The sequence below is a fragment of the Rousettus aegyptiacus genome, unplaced genomic scaffold (assembly GCF_014176215.1).
Source record: "Rousettus aegyptiacus isolate mRouAeg1 unplaced genomic scaffold, mRouAeg1.p scaffold_m13_p_17, whole genome shotgun sequence".
NCBI lineage: Eukaryota > Metazoa > Chordata > Mammalia > Chiroptera > Pteropodidae > Rousettus > Rousettus aegyptiacus.
Genome location: NW_023416292.1, coordinates 7,739,180 through 7,757,533, shown reverse-complemented (window position 1 = coordinate 7,757,533; position 18,354 = coordinate 7,739,180). Strand labels below are relative to the sequence as shown.

Below are 18,354 nucleotides of genomic sequence, written 5' to 3'. Positions count from 1 at the left end.
TCTGCCTCAGTCCCAGAGCAGCTCTGACGGAGGGGGGCCCGCCTAGGGCCCCATTTCCTCCTGCTTGGCTGGCAGCTGGCCCACATTGAGGAAAGATGGGGTGGGAAGGAGGCTGCCGTGACCAGGAGAGTGGAGGCTGCTGTGGCCATGCCCAGCACGGGAAGTTTTGGATCCCATTGTTGGGATTGGTAGGGAAAGCGGCATGGATTTATAAAAGTGAGGGGAAGGAGGGGGTCCTCACTGATGTGCTTTCCTGGCTTCACTCCCAAGGCTGGAAGCAGGTATTTGTAGGTAAGACTGTAGGTAAGACTATAAAGCTTAGTGAGGTCAGGAAATGCCCTCAGGGTCTGAGCCAGCACTCAGAGGCCGGTGGTTTCTCGAGGACTCACACCTCTGCGGGCTCTCAGCTGCATGAAGGCGAGGTGAGCTCTGAAGCAGAAGGGCCCCGTGAGGACGGAGCAAAGGGCAGGGCTCGGTGAGGGCCACACTCAAGGGCCAGGAAGCAGCAGCAGCAGCAGCGAAGGAAACCGAGTCCTGGATGCCTGTAGCTGCCGTAGCAAAGTACTGCAAACTGAGCAGCTTAAAACAGTACGGATTTATTCTCCCACAGTTCTGGAGCCTAGAAGTTTGAAATCGGGGTATCCGTAGGGCTGGTTGCTGCTGGAACCTCTGAGAGAATCCGCTCCACGCCGCTCTCCTAGCTTCTGGTTGCTGTCAGAAATCCTCGGCGATTCTTGGCTTGTAGCTGCATAACTCCAATATCTACCTCCGTCTTCGCGTGGCCTTTCACTCTGTCTTTCCCGTCTTCTCTTTCCGGTCTCCTATAAGGACACTCATCTTTGATTGAGGACCCACCCTAATGCAGAATGCCCTCCTCTCAAGACCCTTACCGTATTACATCTGCAAAAATCCTTATTTTAACGGATTTTTAAAACAAGGACCTGTCTTTTGGTGTCCACAATTCAACCCATTTCCCCGAGGGAGCACAAAGCAAGGAGGAGAGTGACAGATAAGCCCCTAGCAAAATGCAAGCGGCTAGCAATTTCGACGCAACAGGGCCATCTCGTCCTCGAGTGGTGGACAAGGGACATATCTCTTCCTTGGCAGCGCTGAGAAGCGTTTGATCTTCCTCAAGACAGAGGAACAGGTGCTACTATAGGAGTCTTTTGGGCCCCAGGTCTGGCTGTCAACAGAAGACCTTGATGATCTGCCCCTCTCGTTGGGGGGCCTCACGCGAGTGAATGAGATGATGCCAGTCCTCGGGGGAAGTCGCCAAGGGGGTCTGACCAGATCAGCCTTGATTAATGCCAGAAGAACGTGCAGATGTTGCATGGTGGCGGAGGGACCAGCTCGTGGGCAGCACTCTGAGAGCCACTGGACCAGGCCACCTAGGAGCAAATTGTCTCTGGCCTCTAGATTCTCCCCGGATAAAGTCCACGGGGCCCCCTGCATTCCCGCTGCTTCGACCCCGTGCCCTGCCCTCTGCACTCGGCAGGGAGGCAACATTTTTCCAGTAACCAAAACACTCGGCTCGTGTGCCACGCAGCCCCTTCCTTGCCTTGACCGCCGTCTGGCTCTCACATGAAGCCACTCCCCCATCCCCACGGACAAAAGGACCACAGCCTAGCGTGCCTTGTGCGTCGTTCCCTCCTTAACTGCTCTAAGAGTGTCGGCTTCTTGCCTCTGCTCTTCTCTTGACCAGATCTCTCTGCTTCACGGTTCTGTCCTTGGATTCTTTATATGAGTTGCTGATGGGCAGGGAGAGAAACTAGCAGAGGTGGGTGCCAGGGCAGGGGTAGAGGTTATAGACATATGCTGAGAGAGAATCGTCCTTTTCCCTAAAGCCAAAGCATTTTCCCCTAGCAAAATAGCTGAGAACATGGGCACAGGCAGGGACTCAGGTGGCTGGGTTTAAGTCCTATCTCCACCGTCTTTGTGCCTTTAGGCAGTCACCCTTTTTTATCTTAGTCTCTTTATTTGAAAAATGAGAATAGTGACTGTTTCTACCTGCTCTAAGGAAGGCACGAGGTGACAACATTTAACGACGGTGCCTGGCACATCGGAGGGTCTCCGTCAGTGCCCGCCCCTCCCATCGAGACTGCCACCACAAAGACATTTTTCTATACGGGGTGGCATTCCTGCCTTGGTGTTATTATATGTGCTGTGCCCTGTGTGAGCACCTTCGCCCAAATCTTTCACCTTTTATACCTAATTCCTCCTAGAATCATCTCGAGTCACCCCTCAAAGCATGATACATAACACGTTTATTCAGCAACAATTAAATGTCAATGGTCTTCTTAAAGGTTTGCTGATATTATTGCCACGCTCAATCCTTCTGACGGCCTTATAAGATCAGCAGTGCTCTCTGCTCCTACAGGCGAGGAACCCGAGGCTTGGGGACCATGATCCCAAGTCTATCTGATTTCCAGCTTGTGCTCGTGCTGTTACTCCACCAACTCCCGCCCACCCTGGGCCCACTCAGCGGCTCGAGCATAAGCCAGGAGTTTGCCAGTCTGTCTCTGGAGGGCAGGGCTCTGCCTCATTCCCTTTTAGATTCGCGTGTAGCCTTAGCTCAAGGCGTGTTACCAACCTGGACGGGTCTTGGTCCCTTGGGGATCCCCTTCCCCTCCCTGAGGCTCAGGTCTCCCATGTTCTGCGCGGTCCACATGTCCATGATGCCGATGAGAGAAAAATGTATACATTTGATTCCATCATCAACAGAAATGGTCATTCTAAGGGATTAAGATGTGGCCTTTTCAAAAAGCGAAACCCAAGCAACTGCCTTATCTTATCGGTCCATCTCTAGTTTGTTTTTGCATGTTTTCAGTCTCTTCAATGGCCCAGTTTGTTAATCTCTATGTTTTATGCTTTGCCATAAAAACAGGCAGGGCCGCTGGTGGGTGTGGAAACTATGAGGAAGACAACAGCACCAAGTCCTGCAGGGACATTGAGGTCCTGTGTCCATAGAGAAACTGATACTGCTCTGTCCCTCACAGTGGCTTGAGTCAGTGCCAGCAGAGGCCTCAACTTTAAAGGAAAAGAGGCACGGCCTTCTCCAATCACGGAATGGCAATGCGTGTATGCCTTACATGCAGTAGGTGCTCAATAAATGTTTTCTTGGATTTTCAGACAGCAAAGGAAAGAGACAACAGTGATTGCAGGGTCGACCAGTCCCCTTTCAGCCACCCTTTAGTGACCAGCGCCCTTTGGGGTCATTCCCCCCACCTCCCTTAATAATCCCTCCTCCTTCCCACTGGCTTGATCACATGTAGCACGCAGGACGGCTGAGCCCGGCTGGAAACATGGGCTCCAGCAGGGAGGTCAGGGCGGGGCTGGGACGGGATGTGGCCTCACTCGCACGTGAGCATGTACACACCCACAGAGGACAGCAGCGATCACACCAGTCATCAGCGCAGGGGTTCCGGATCCCGGTCAGCAGATCTGGGTCAGGCCACCTGTGTCAGAGTCACCTGGGAGCTGGTTGCAAATGCCAGGTTCTGACTTCGCCAAGGGGATGTCTCACTCAGTAGATAATAACCTCCCTGGCTGGTTCTGAAGTACAGTCAGATTTGAGAATGCTTGCTCTAGTCTAGCCAAGGAAGGACGTGACTCGCCCAAGGTCACACAGTGGCCAGTCACCGGAATTTGGGGCCACTTCAAGCCTGTGTTCTTTCTGCTGCTACTGTGTGTTTCAGATTTGGGACATGCGTCTGAGTCCAATAAAAACCAAAATAAATCCCTTTTAGTTTATCTGCGGTTTTCTATGATTCATACCTCAGCCTCTGTTCATTTATGCAAACCGCTGAGAACGGACATTATGTATATATTTTTACTCCCTGATCTGAGCTCTTTTAAGCAACCGGGCTCCCATCCTCCGTGCTGTCAGGACTCCGGACAGTCCATTCCCATCTCAGAGCTCTTTCCCTACATGTGCTGCTGAGACCCTCTTGCTCAGTGCCCTTGAGGGGACTCCTGCGCCCCTTGGCCTGGCCTTGGTAGGGCTCGAGATTGGCCAGACCTTCCTTAAATGCAACCCAGAAGAAGCAGTCAATTGTTCTGACTCACCTCAGATCCCAGGGAATTGCATTTTCCAGACAAACTTGAAAATAGCTGCTCAGAAAGCCCTGCAGCTTGAGGAGCCAGGTGTCAATTCAGTTCAACTCAACACCATTCATTAAAGGCCTCCCAGGCTCGGGGCCACTGCTTGGTGAGGACGGGGAGATGGGTGAGTGGGGCATAGCAGCCTCCCCGCCCGGGGCATCCTCTCTCTCCCCACATTCCAGTAAGTCTTGAGCCGTTTAGCGCTCTGTGTGGACTTCGCACACCCAACATGGCAGGCCTGGCTGCGGGCTGGCAGGACCCTGGCTGGCCAGGAAGGATCAGGCTTATCCCATCTGTGGTACTTGGACCTGCGTCAGCCTGTCTCCAAGGCTGGGCCTCTCCAATGGGTGATGAGGAGGCCCCAGCTAACGACTTCCCCAGACAGACCTCTGGCAGCTCTCTGTGGATGTGGCCCCTATCCACACGTCGCCAATGTGAAGAAAAGTGACGTGAAGGCAAGAGCACTGGTCCACGCCCGGAAGTTCTGTTGCTACCTAGCCGAGTGACCTTGACCGGCTAAGGCCAGTCTCCTCAGCCGTCACGTCGTGGAGGAGGCCCCTGCACAGCTCCCGGGAATTTTGTTTTAAATGAGATAATGCACTTGAATATGTGGAATGAGTTGTAAAACATAATACAAAGTTCTGTGTTATTATAATCATTAATCGTTCATTATCAAAAAGACTTTAGAGGTGACCTCATCCAGTGGTTTTCGAGGTGAGGTTTGACTCCTTTCCCAGAATGAACTCTTATAACGAAGCTCGATAAGTAAAACAGGGAAACAAAGGAAGAAAACCTGGCGCTGCTCTGATGGGGAGGCCGTCTGCCTGGCAAGGGCAGGAGTGAGGGGCGGCTTGCTCGGGGCCCAGCCTTGCTGGGTAGCAGGGCCGAAGCAAGCAGTCTGGTCTTCAGAGTCCCCGTCCAGGCTGGTCCCATGACATCAGATTGCCCTCCACAGGAAAATCCAAGTTTATAGAAAAGAAAAATTTAAGAGCATTGCAAAAAGGTTCATCTCAGGGCTGCTTCTAAATATCAGCTCTCTGAGCTCATGTAAGAGATTGGAAAAATTAAAATTGGTCAGGCAGAGATGATGAAATCAGTATTAGGTCAGTCCGAAATGAAGGTGAGGAAAAATGGAAGTGCTTTAGGATTTTATTTATATACTGCCCTTCGGGACCATACGTGTCGTGCATAGAGAAGTTCACCTGTAATCTCTTATTCTCTCTCCCCACTAGGCCACAAAGAAACAGGTGCATGTGTGTGTGTGTGCGTGTGTGTGTGCATGTGCGCGTGTGTGTGCACTCAGGGTCACACACATCACTTCTTTCACCCTGGCACGGCCCTCACAAACAGGGGGATGGCCGTAATTTATTCACTGACATAGTTATTAATCCACTGACCATTGATCAAGCACTATATATGCCAGAGAGAAACAAAACGGAAACTGAATAAAGCGATGTGCTTGCCTTCGACGAGCTACTGCCTAAAGGAAAAGAAAAAGGAGCAAAATGCTCCTTCTCAACCGTGGTTGCTGTGATCTGTGATGAAGGTACACGGGGCTGCCCCAGGCTTGATGCCACCCAAGGGGTGGGGGAGAGTCAGGGAAGCTCTTTGGAGTAGATAATTCCTAAGATGAATCCTGAAGGTCAAGTAGGAGTCCGGTTGAAGAGATGGGGCAGGAGACGAGCTCGAAGGGATCTTCGGGCAGAGTGTACAGGGCTTTTTTTCAGGACCTGAAATTAGTAAGGATGGAGCGTACAGAGTGCCTGATGGGTCGGAGGCAGGAGAGTTGATGATATACCTTTATCGGTCATGTCACAGAGTTCAGGTTGATTCGGGTCTATTGATCCACTAGAAGGGTAGTACATTTGCAGTGGAGACCCCACACCCCAAACTCCAGGGGCTCAGCGGTAGGGTTCGAAATAGGAGGCACCGCTTCGCGGAACTGCCTTCCGCTGGAGTAGGAAACTGCCTTTCCCCACACTGATATAATTTCAGTGTTTCCCAGAGGGGGTTCTGGGAAATACCACTCTTTGCAAAGAGAGAATATGGGGGAAAGTGTTTAAGAAATGCTGCCTGCTGTATTTTCCTTGTAGACATTCATAAAGCACATTAGCACATTAAGGCTCTGAGAAGTCCTGCAGTAAAGCAACCAATCTAACATGGTCATGTGGCTCAAATTTATTTTAAAACTTTTCCCACTCACGCCACTGTTAAAAACCTCACGGAACACTTGGAAAAGCTGCATAGTCTTCCCCAGGCCTCCAGCGAGAGACCATTGAGAGCAGAGAGCATCCTGGCTTATGGGGCTTGGGGTGTGGCCCTCATTCCTTGGGCACACGCCTGCGTGGGAACTGTGAAGCATCTCTGAGCGGACGAGAGCTGCTGTGGCTGGTGCTGGCAGTACTGACCTCCCCGTTGTGGGTCGTGTGGCCACCCCTCCGTACTTGGATCTAAAATCCTCACCCAAATGCCTGGTCTTGGCTGCGTCTGAGGCCAAGAGTCCATGACTAACTTCTCCAAAAAGCAGCTGAAGTTAGGAAGCAGCGCACTAGACCCCAGATCAGCAAAGCCATCAGACTACATGGGCTCTGTGTCCTCTGGTTTTACTCTGGTTTTCAAAGGACTCAGGCACTTCTGCGGGGCAGCACGCTCTGCCCTGGTTCACCCGCCCATTGAATGAGCCAGTGACATGCAGGTGGGGCTGCCTTTGGCACACGGGGAGCCTCAGGGCAGGCTGGGCTGACACAGTGGAAAAGGCCAAGAGGCAAGGCTTCAGAAGAGTCGGCACAGACTCAGACCATGAGTATCTTCTAGAGGAGAGCCCCAGCCCATGAGCTGCCCTCCATGACATGGCCGCAGCGTCTGAACATGCTGCTTCTGTCAGGCCAACCTTCTCCCCCACCCTCGCCCCGCCCCAGTCCAGGTTTCTGACCCATGGGGCATTTGGTGGAAGAGCACGTTCCGCTCTTCAATGAGGAGCCACCACTTCCCCTCACAAGTGTCCACTATGAGTGCATGTTAAGCCTGTGTTAACCTACCGGTGTCCTGAACTGTCCGACCTCTTGGGATAAGTTTTATGTTGGCTCCTCAATCAATATCTGAAGAGATACGTCCTTTCCTTTAGTCTTAAACCATCTCATTTCCAGTCTCAAGGACTGCACCTGACCTCTGGTAACTGGTGAGAGGACCGTGTGTATTCTGAGTGAATCCCTTCCTTTTATAATGTTGATTATGATCTCTGTGATTTCATCTTTCCAGGCCGAAGACATTCTCCCATTGATTCATTAGCTCATATCTATCTCTTATTCATTTAGTTATTCATCTAGTCCACAAATATTTATTGAGAGCTCCCTAGGTACCAGGTATTTTCTAAGTGCTGGAAATAGTGAATGGGACAATCCCTGCTCTCTTGGGGTAGATAATTTGTTTTAAAGTAAAAGATTCAATGTGACATGCAAAGTACTGTGCTAGGCCCTCAGGGAGCTTTCAGGGGGAATAAGGTAAAGATGTAAATAGCTGGTATCTTGTTTGAGAATTGCTGCTTACAGAGACAGAACTCCACTCATACTAGCTCAATTAAAAAAGGGGAGGACACTATTAGGAATCAGATGTCCCACAGAATAAAAGGCAGGAACCAGAATCAGCTCTAAAAGCCACCATCTCGTTCAGGTACATGCACATTCCCATTCAGTCATCATTTTTATGCAGGACAGGGCAAATCTCCCCATGTGACAGGAGACCAAGCCCTGCACCGAGAGAAGATGAGAGTCCTTTGGCCGTGAGTGAAGAAAGAATTCAACAAGCGCCAAAGTTACAGTCAAAAGGAAAGTTTATCAGAAAAGGGGTCACACCCCACAGACAGAGTGTGACAGAGTGAGCGGGACAGTGAGAGACAGTAAAGGCACTGAGAGGGACCCCGAGTGTTCAGGGAATTCAGTTTATATGTCATTCTTTAGTTCCCATTTGCTTTGATATGAAGAATATGAAGTGTGAAAAGGTAAGAACACTAGAGTGAAAGGCTTGCTGGCAGTTCCCAGCCTTTAATCCTTAGGTTCCCGTGGTTTCAGCCAGACGGAATGACTCTCAGTTCCTGTTTCCCCTTCGCAGGAGTGAGGAATGAATGGGTCGCTAACAATCCCAGCAGAAATCTCCCTTTGTTCCTGGCCTGGCTGCAGGGCTGATCAGCACTTTGCCCTCTCTGAACGTGGCTTGATTAACATTTTAATTCTCTTGCCTCCTCCCTACATTACTTTCTCCCTTCCTCCCCCTTTTTCTTATTCCTCCCCTATCTTACCTCCCTTCCTTGGTCCCTTCATCTCTCCTCCCTTCTCTAAGGGCTGGGGGTGGGGGGCGGTGGTGATATTTTGTATCTTTACTACAAATGAACACAAGATAGAGTGCGATTAGAGAGGAAGTCTGGTGTGAATACAATAAGGTCATTTAGAGTTGGGAGGATAACTTAGAGCTCCATGAAATCAGGGAAGGCATTCAGGCAGAGGTGCTGTTTGAGTGGGGCCTTGGGGTGAGGAGGATTTGAATGCCTGGTGGAGAGCAGAGGCCTTTCTCAGAACAGAGAACCACATGAGAGGCTTGGAGGTGGGAGACTGCCACCTGAGAGGCTAGACTACAGCAGATTGGATGGGGCTCATGGTGCCCAGCAGAGGCAGGGTTATAAATTCACAGCTGGGCAGGGCAGGGATTGGAGAAGTACTGCCCAGTGGAGGTCAGAAAGCCACCCTCTCACTGGGAACCAAGTAACGGGCCTTGAAGATTTAACCAGGTAGCAAGAAGAGTGGCAGCTCCACCCCACCCACCTGTTACTGATCCAAGTGTAAAGTCATTCAGTGACAGGAGCGTTCATGGAGAAGACAGATGACAGGTGTGAGCCTCCAGTTTGCCAGCGATTTACTGACTGATTGCTGGCATCAAGCAGTTTCATGTTTGTTGGGTTCCCCTGTATTTATTGGCACTTTAAAGTGACCGTCTTGTCGGTCATATCTGAGAACCCGGGTGGTGCCATCAGAAAGCTCTGGGCTGGGGGCTTCCTGGAGAAGGTAGGGTGAGTTATGTAGTAATATATCATCTGCACCCACGGGTTAAAAAAATATCCTTTCAAGGCTTCTGCCTTTTTTATGTCAGCAGGAGAATTCATGTTAAGCATCTGCAGTGGGCCAGTGCTTTCACATAGCAATCTTATGCTGACTTTACCCCAAGTCAGAAAAGTAGGGATTTCTTCCTACTTTGTAAGGGGGAAATTGAGACTCAGAAGATACCCATCTGAAGTCACACAGCTAGGTGGCTGAGTTGGGACAATTTCTGAACCCAAAGCCCATCCTCCTGGCATGCCGCCACGTGTGCCTCCCCAACACCCGGGGGTCCTGTGGCAGATCCTTAGAACCAATTCAGGGTTGGTCTGAGGCTACCTGCCCGGGGCACAGGGGTTTCCAGATTGTGGTGATGGAAAGCTACTCCTGTCCCTTCCACAGTCCTCTCCAGTGCTCCTCACTGAGCTCAGCACCTCTGGTCTTCAAACCAGCGATTTACATTCTAAAAAGATGACCTACTGCAGGTTGCTTCCTACAAGTTCAGATATGGGATGAGTTAAACAGGTCCCTGAGAGTACCTGCCACATACAGAATAAGCCAGAAACGACAGGGCTTTCCCTTAATCAGATGTCAGCCCAGGAGAAAGCTCTGTAATATGTAGCTTACTCTGCACTCAGAGCCAGACGCATGAGATTGTATTGCTGCCTGTCCATCCTCTGCATGAAGCATTGTCATCGTCAGGAGGTACCTACTGGGCATCTAATGGATCTGGGATTTAATGACTGGAGTATAAACTCTCTATAGAAAACACATCTGTTATGTGATATTTAACTACTCTGAGCCTTGCTTTCCGCTTCTCTAAAATGGGGATAACGTGTGCCCCAATGACCTCTATAGTGCTATTAAAAGAAATACACGAAATAACGTTAAGCTCCCTTACAAACTGCAGAGCGCTGTCCAGTGTTTGTTATTGTTAGGACAAAATTATGGGCCTTTCTTTCCTGTTAGCTCCTTGAGGACAAGGAGGGCTTCTGTGTGAGACCAGCTCTAACTTCTCACAGCTAAACGCATTCACTTAGGGTCCAGGTCTGCATGCGGCAATGGCAGTCAGAGCGGTAGCCCCGCCTGGGGACTTGGCTGAACCTTCTTGCCCTGGAGGGCGGTGGAGACCAGAGGTGCTCAAACTTTCATGCATCATATCACCTGGAGAGCTTCTTAAGTTACAGAGTCAAGGGCTCCCTGTCTGGAGATTCTGATGCAGTAGGTCTGAGGTGGGGTCAGAAAAATGACCTTTGAACAGCTTGCCAGGTGATGCTGCCCTGCGGGCGAGGAGGGTGAGAGGGGGCTCCAGCTCCCAGGCCAAGACAAGGCTATTTGGTACCTCCAGCCTCCTGGCACGTGGGGGCGGAGAGGTTGGGGGTTTATTTCTCTTGAAGAGGACGAGGGCAAGAGTCTTTCTTGCTGTTGGAAAGCTGGGAAGAGTGTCAAGAAAAGGCAGTGATGACGGTCACTGAGAGAAGCCCGGGGAGGCCTTGCAGGGGTGGGAACGGACGTGAGCCTCAGCCCTCGGGGCCGGGGACTGGAAGCCCGGAGCTATGGCAGGCAGCGGGGCCGAGCGGCCCGCTAACACAGTGTGTCGCTCTGTCTCTCCCCAGATTGTCTTCCGGAAGATCAGCGACGTGAAGCGGGAAGAGGAGGAGCGCAGGAAACGGAAGAACGAGGCGCCCCTGATCCTGCCCCCGGACCACCCCGTCCGCCGGCTCTTCCAGAGGTTTCGGCAGCAGAAAGAGGCCCGGCTGGCGGCCGAGAGGGGCGTCCGGGACCTGGACGACCTGGACGTGGAGAAGGGCAGCGCCCTCGCGGAGCACGCCTCGGCCAACCACAGCCTCGTGAAGGCCAGCGTGGTCACGGTCCGCGAGAGCCCCGCCACGCCCGTGGCCTTCCCGGCCGCCTGCCCCTCGGGCGTGTCGGACCACGCCAAGCTGCACGCACCCGGCTCCGAGTGCCTGGGCCCCAAGGCGAGCGCGGGCGACTGTGCCAAGCGCAAAGGCTGGGCCCGCTTCAAAGACGCTTGCGGGAAGGGCGAGGACTGGAACAAGGTGTCCAAGGCCGAGTCCATGGAGACACTCCCCGAGAGGACCAAGGCGTCAGGGGAGGCCACGCTGAAGAAGACAGACTCGTGCGACAGCGGCATCACCAAAAGCGACCTGCGTCTGGACAGCGTCGGCGAGGCCAGGAGCCCCCAGGACCGGAGCCCCATCTTGGCGGAGGTCAAGCATTCTTTCTACCCCATCCCCGAGCAGACGCTGCAGGCCACCGTCCTGGAGGTGAAACACGAGCTGAAGGAGGACATCAAGGCCTTGAACACCAAAATGACGAACATCGAGAAGCAGCTCTCTGAGATACTCAGGATATTAACGTCCAGGAGGTCGTCTCAGTCTCCTCAGGAGTTGTTTGAAGTATCGAGGCCCCAGTCCCCAGAATCAGAGAGAGAGATTTTTGGAGCAAGCTGAGAGGTCCGTTAAAAAAAGAAAAAAAAAAAAAGTCAAAGACAAAAACCGACCACCCTGCCCTGGACGCCACCCCCACCACACACACCTACATGACCAACGACTTTAAAAGTAGGCTTTTCCTGACAAAATCAAAGTGGGACCAGTCGCTCAGGCACACAGTCTCTTTTTCCCTGTCTGGGAAAAGATGCTGGAAGAGGGGCGTGCCATCACCCTGCAAGATGGCAGCTGCATCCGAACTGTCTTTGCACAATTTTGGAAGAGGGGGCATGCTGTCTAAAGGGTAGTTCCCTTCATTTTAAATTTTTTACTGTCGTGATATTTGTAAAAGATGAAACCTACCAGAAAAGAGCAGCAGCCATTCAGGGATTGGTGGGGGAGCACCGAGAACCCCTCATGTATATACCATGCAGGGCTCCTCCATCAAGACCCCCAAAGGTGGCCGCAGGCGCAGGGATCTCCCAGCATTCCCTGTTGTTGTACAGCCTGCGTCTGACGTCACCGTATATTTTCCTACAGTCGTCATTTGTTAACAAGCTTGGGACGTGGGGAGCTTGAGAGGGAGGGTTGAGCCTGTTACCTTGCCGTCTGTAATGGTTAAGGGCCAAACAGCAGCTGAGGCACTGTGGGTTCCTCCCATGGACACCGAGAGCTGGGCCTCCTCAGGCCTCCTCTACCAAGGAGCTGAGCTGAGTGGAAGAGCTGGAGAGGGGCCCTTGGGATTCGGAGATTCTCGCAGCCTGCTTCTATGGGACGGCCTGCCGGGAGGGCTCTGGGGCCCTGGATGAAATCTCTGGCCTTGCTCCATGCCACTGGCCTCATCGCGCAGGCCCTTTTGCTTCTTTTCCTTCTCAGCCTCTTCCTCACATGTTCCTGTGGCATTCCTCAGGGTATGGAGCATCGGCAGGAAGGGTGATGAGCCCAGAGTTGCTTTATTAGCAAAGCAGACACCCAGACACACACACACACACACACACACACACACACCCTCAGAAAAATGATTGTAGCTAGTGTTATGTTTATATTATAATTCTCATTGGGATCGTCCTTCAGAAGTTTGTACTTTGTCCACTGCATGGGGTCATTCTAGGACACTTGGGAGCCAGGCATGGCCTTACTTTAAAGCTAACCTCTTTATCTCCTACAAGAGTCAGTAGGACTTCAAGAGAAACCGTGAAAAGATTGCAGGGCCATGATTGTACTCGCTTCAAAAGCTGGAAAAAGAGAATGAGGCAGTGGCTTTTCCGGCTGTCTCTGTATGGTGATGGAGAGGGATGGCCATGCAGCTGTGGTCTGCGGGGCAGGACTGAGCTCAGAACGATGGTCATGGAAATGCCTGCGGGTCACCCACGTCCCTATGCCAGGGTGCTCAGGGACATTCCACTGCCTCATAGTCACTTGGGGTGAGGTCATTCCCATGCTAGAGCTTCTTTCAGTGGTGTCAGACAAAGGAAAGAGAAGCGGTCTCTCATAGGCAGTGGGGCTAGCCCTGGCGATGCTCTGCAGAGATGAATCAGGACCGTAAAAATTGACAAGCAAGGTCAGAAGTCCAGCTCTACGAACTCAGCTTTGAGTGAAGTCAGGAGTGTGGGTGGTCTGGACTATTGGGGACAGCATGGAATCATCCCAGGTACTGACCTTTGCACGTTGTGTTGCAGCAACCCCATCCTTAGCACCTCTGCCTGGCATGGTTTTGCTAAAGAGAGTCTGGACTCCAGTGCTGATTTCCCTGAGCACTGAAGGGAACCCGACAGTTTGGGGCCTGCCCTACCAAAGATAGTCGATGTCTCCGAAGCCTCCTATCTGGGCCTACCTGCCTACCTGCTCAGTGGCCATGACATGGACCCAGGACTTGGCCTTCAGTCGTCCATGCAGAATGGGGCTGTCTTCTGACTCCAAGGGTTGGCACAGATGGCCCCAGGGAGCAGAGTCTGGAGGTCAAGGCCAGGGTCCTTCCCTAGAGGCCCCACACACTCATACCGCTCTCCTCCTGAGACTTACAGAGGTGGCCCCTGGCTTCCTGAGGCTGAGAAATTAGACTCAGCCTCAGACGGCAGCATACAAAAAGAAGAAGTGAAATTTCCCGAATCATGATTGTGACTCTGGATAAAGCCGTGGGGCTTTCAGCCTCACTTTAACTTAAGAAGCTGCCAACTACACTTCACGGCAGAGGCTGTAAAAATATCTGGAATCCCATCTGCCAGCCGCCCTGGAAACGGAAACGTTCTAGTTTGTCATTCCTTAAGCCTGCTCCTTAATCTGCTTCTGAAATTTTGCACCCACTACTTTTAAGGCAGGGCAAGGGCCCTAACTCTAACATTCAGCCTCAGAAGCATCTGCCCATCTCTCCGGGGACTTGATGACAGGTGCCCGTCCAGCACCCTACAGGCCAACGTAGAAAGGCTGTCTGCCTCCCTTCGGCTGTGCCTGAGGGGCACAGGTGTCTATTCAGATACGACTCCCCATCTGGGTCTGAGACAAAGATGCTGATGTGGAAGGCTTTGAAGCCCAGACTTCTTTGGGAGAAGAAAATGAAGCTTCATGAATGTGCTCCCAGGATGGACTCCTAGGACTCAAACTGGGCTTGATCAAAGCCCAGATCTGCTCATCTTGGGGTCATAGGGCCCACAACACGTGCTCTTGTGGGTCACGGTGAGAGTACCACGGTTGTGGCTGTATATGCTCTTGTTCTCCATTTAAGGATTTTAAGGATTTTTGCTATAATTGTTTATTTCCGGGGGGGGGGGCACTTTTTAAATGAGCCAAACCTTCTTTTCTTTCACATTAATGACATGCACTTGGCCGCAGGCTGCTTCGTGCTAACTACCTATTCTCTCCTGGATGTTGCTCTGGGTCCCCAAGCAAGGACCGTGAGCTTCAGATACCACTGACTGAGCCTTCCAGTCCAAATCGTTTAATTAAGTGTTCTCCAGCAAGCATGTGGACTAATTGATAAAGAGCAGAGAAGCCTGGTTGTTAAGTTTGAATTATACTATTGAATTCTTCAACAAGTCTATGAGGACCCTCAATTACCTTGGGAAAATCGTTTACCGTAGCTTTGTCAGCTTTGGTCCCTAGGATGTAAGAAATCAGTGGTTTAGCAGGATCCTTAGAAAAGCCTCATTTTAAAAGGGAGTTTTAATAGGCGTAGTTGGTAAGGTTTTAACACTAAAGAAGGACGTTCAGGTAAAGGAAGGGAGTTAGAGAGGAGGTAGAGTCAAGAGTTAGGGGAACCGCAGCTGGTAAGGCTGAGGAAGGGGCCCCAGATGCTTTTACATCTCCTTTCGGTTGTTTGCTTCAGTTGACTTAGTATTTTGTAAAGAGACAGTTTTAGAACCCTGAATGTTTAGAAGCCTCTAGCTACCCATTAAAATAGCCATTCCGTTCGGCACTAGTTCTTTTACCTGGTCTTCTAATATAGTCTGGAGGAAAACAAGTTAGGGGAGATTGAGAGTATTGCATTATGGCATTGAGGTTCTAAATTATCTTTAGTGAGGTTGGTCCATTTAGTAAAAAATACACATGAAGTGAAACTATAATTTTTTTTTTAACATAAAGTCGGCCAGGGTCCCCAAAGAAGAACCACTCTTATAGCGTTTACGTGACTGGATTCTCATTTCTCACAAGTTTTAAGAGCAAAAGAAAAAATCCCAAATAGCCTGAAGGGGGCGCTCTCGGGGTTGGGAGTTGGGTTTTGTTCTACAGCGACAGCGTGCCTTCCATGGGACATTTTCCTCCTGGCTGACAGCCTTTGCCCCAGTTATCCCACCCGTGACCAGGTGTCCCCTGCCACACAGAGATTTTCCTGGCAGTCGGCAGGCATCCTAATGTCAGTCTTGCCTGTGCCTGACCAACTTATCCTCTCACAGAATCTTTTGCTTTGGAGACCAAAGTGTCTCATAAGAAGGTAGATTTATTTGCTTGACCCATGCCCACTGCTATTATTTTTAATTTCTGCTCTCAAGAATTCCAAAGTAATTATACCAAAATTCAGTGCACTTCTGCCAAGAAAACGAGAACTCATCAAAAAGGATGAACCTGTAAACAAAAAGGGTGAAGCATTTACTTGGGTCTTGGATAAAGTCAGGGAGCTCAAGCCAAGGGAGGGAGCTCAGAACCCAAGGGCAGACTCACAAAACCAGAAGTGACGGAGACTCACAAAAGTGGGGAGCACAAAGCGCTCCCCTTTCCGAGGGTCTTCGTCCTTTGGGGGATCTTTCCTTCGGGTCCCACTTCTGATGCCAAGGAATGTCACCTAAATAAAGAGGCAAGCCCAAAATTGTCCAAAAAGATGAGTTTATTTGGTTGGGAATAGCAGAGGAGTTGCAATTCAGGACTCACCTGTAGCATGCTGTGGTTTGCTTGGCCCGAATTTCAATTCCTCTGCTATTTCCTAAAACTCACCTTCTTTGACAGTTTCGAGTTTGCCTCTGTTTAGAGCAACAAAGTCAACTGTCGAACTTTTGTCCGAGCCTGTGTGGATACTAAATGAACGCCCTAGGAATACCAGGTGTAGGAAGAGCATGACGTTGTCTCCCCTTGTTGCATTGACCACCGAATGGCATATGCACCCCCCGGGGAATTTTAGGAGCCCTAGTGGAGATGCAAGTTTACGTGCACTTGATGCATGGACTGTACAGTGTTTTGCAATAAAGATGTTTAGCCTTAAGACCCTTGAATGGAACTCCACCTGTGATGGAGCTGCCAACACCTTCCCCTCTCCTCCCTCCTCACAGAGTGTCGCTTCAAGAGGAGGCCCACTGCGGGCACACTCGGCCCCCAGGCTGCCTCTCTTCTGTCACTTAATCATTGTACTGTCTTCTCGCTCGCTTCAATAAAGATTATCTTCACCAGCTCTTGTGCCCTCCGACTGGAGATTTCACTGTCCTCCCAGCACCAACTGCAGCCCTCAGAGCACCATTGTCTCGCCCAGGGTGTACCTGTGGAGAAGTTTTAATTTTCATGCCCCAGGGTTCAAAAGAATCAATGTGAATTTTCCTGAAGCTTAGTTTCACTTGAAACTTCATTTTCATGCGAGTATATCAGACTTATTCTGGAACCTGCAGAACTGGACTTGAAGAACCTCCAGGTGCCGGACCTGGTGGGCGTCCTCCCTGCCCGCCATTAAACTTTTCTTAGAGCCACTGTCTCTATCTGTGACTTCTGAATCCATTAGTTGTTCAATGAGAAGTTCATGGATCTTGTATCAGGATATGAACTGCTTTGACGTTAAGAATGATGCACGCCCCCCCCCCCCATGAATGTACTCTCTTAATATTCAGACGTCGTATTTGTGCATCAGTTGGAGACTGTCCACACCCTGATATTTTGCCGACACTGCAAGGACACCTCTACTCAAGAGCAGTTTGTCATTCCAGGGCTTCTCCTTATATTAACACTCTTTCCATCGAGTCCTGCCAAACCCTTCATTGGGTTTTTCTTTTTCCTTTGCATCTGTCACTTCGTCCAAATGAGCATGGAGAAACAGAAGTGCAACTGAGCTGATACTATTTTTGTGGCCAGCTGAGGATGCTGCCAGGAACTCCACTGTACGTCTGCGACTTCGGGGTTGTTAAGAGGAACACAGGGCCCCGTCATTGATGATATTCCCTTCTTGACATTTTTAAACAAGCACAAATGATATTTGTAAAAAAAAAAAAAAAAAGTTTAATTTTATTTATTATGGTAATAAACTATTTTATACATGACATTTGCTTTTGCCTTTCCTTATGTAATGTCAAGCCATTGCACTGGGTGTTCTGGCCAAAGAACAAGGATGGTACTTTCTACTCCTTTTCAAGAGCTGGGGGAGCTCTAATAATGGCAGTTTGGGGAGATCTTAAAATTCAAGAGACACGGAGATTGCGTGTCAGGGTACTGCATAGCGAGAAGACGGTGGTGAAGGCGCTTTGCAATATAACCCAGAAATAGGGCTATATCTGCTCTCCCGGAGATGCTTTAAAATCTGGTGTCACTGGCAAATTGTGATTCAAACGTTGACTTAACAAATAGATATTGATCTACACTTAGAAGTGAACTTTTTAATTTTGAATAATTAGGGTTGAAATTTGTAGAGGGTATATGAATGCTTCCCTGCCTTTTAAAATACAGTGTGAAAAACAATTGCATCTTCTCAGAATGACTCAACATCAACAATAGGAGTTTGATCTGTGCTTTAGTTCATTGGTGGTCTCAGAAGCTATTAAAGTGGAGGATGCTTGGCCCTAAATTAGTCCTAGATGCTATTTCAGTTCTGCTATGGTTTTAGTGGGTATTGCTTCCCGCTCATGACAAACTCCACAACACTACCAGCCTGAGCTGTTATTGGAGGCCAATGGACCATGTCACAAAAATGACACTTTTCTTTTCACGGACAGTGGGACTTCGGGAATGAGGCCTCTCTGAGCTACAGGTCATATCCAGGCCTCTGCTTGATCTCACAGGGCTGCAGTGTGAACATAGTATTTTTAATAATATTCTCTCCAAACACCGTCATTTAACTACACTGCAGCAAAACATAATAAAAATAATTTAAGGGTACATTGCTTAAAATTCCAAATGATTGATATTCATTTCAAAGGTCTCACCTAGTAAAGCACTAAACATTACATTCTTTAGATTGCCTCAAGGGTGAAAAAAATCTCTTCGTGAATATGATTTTTATAATTAGTCAAAATGAATAATAATACAGAGTCAAG

The 18,354-nt window shown here is 50.0% G+C and overlaps 1 protein-coding gene across 2 annotated transcripts in view; it reads left to right on the top strand.

The window, feature by feature from the left end:
• The window catches only part of KCNH1 (potassium voltage-gated channel subfamily H member 1), a 297,899-nt gene extending 280,533 nt beyond the window's left edge, over positions 1-17,366 (top strand). For both annotated transcript variants that reach the window (XM_016158549.2, XM_016158548.2), the window contains exon 11: positions 10,802-17,366. In XM_016158549.2, coding sequence (XP_016014035.1) covers positions 10,802-11,659 — 858 coding nt within the window. In that variant the 3' untranslated portion in view covers positions 11,660-17,366. The remainder of the gene's footprint in view (positions 1-10,801) is intronic.
• The last annotated feature ends 988 nt before the right edge of the window (positions 17,367-18,354 follow it).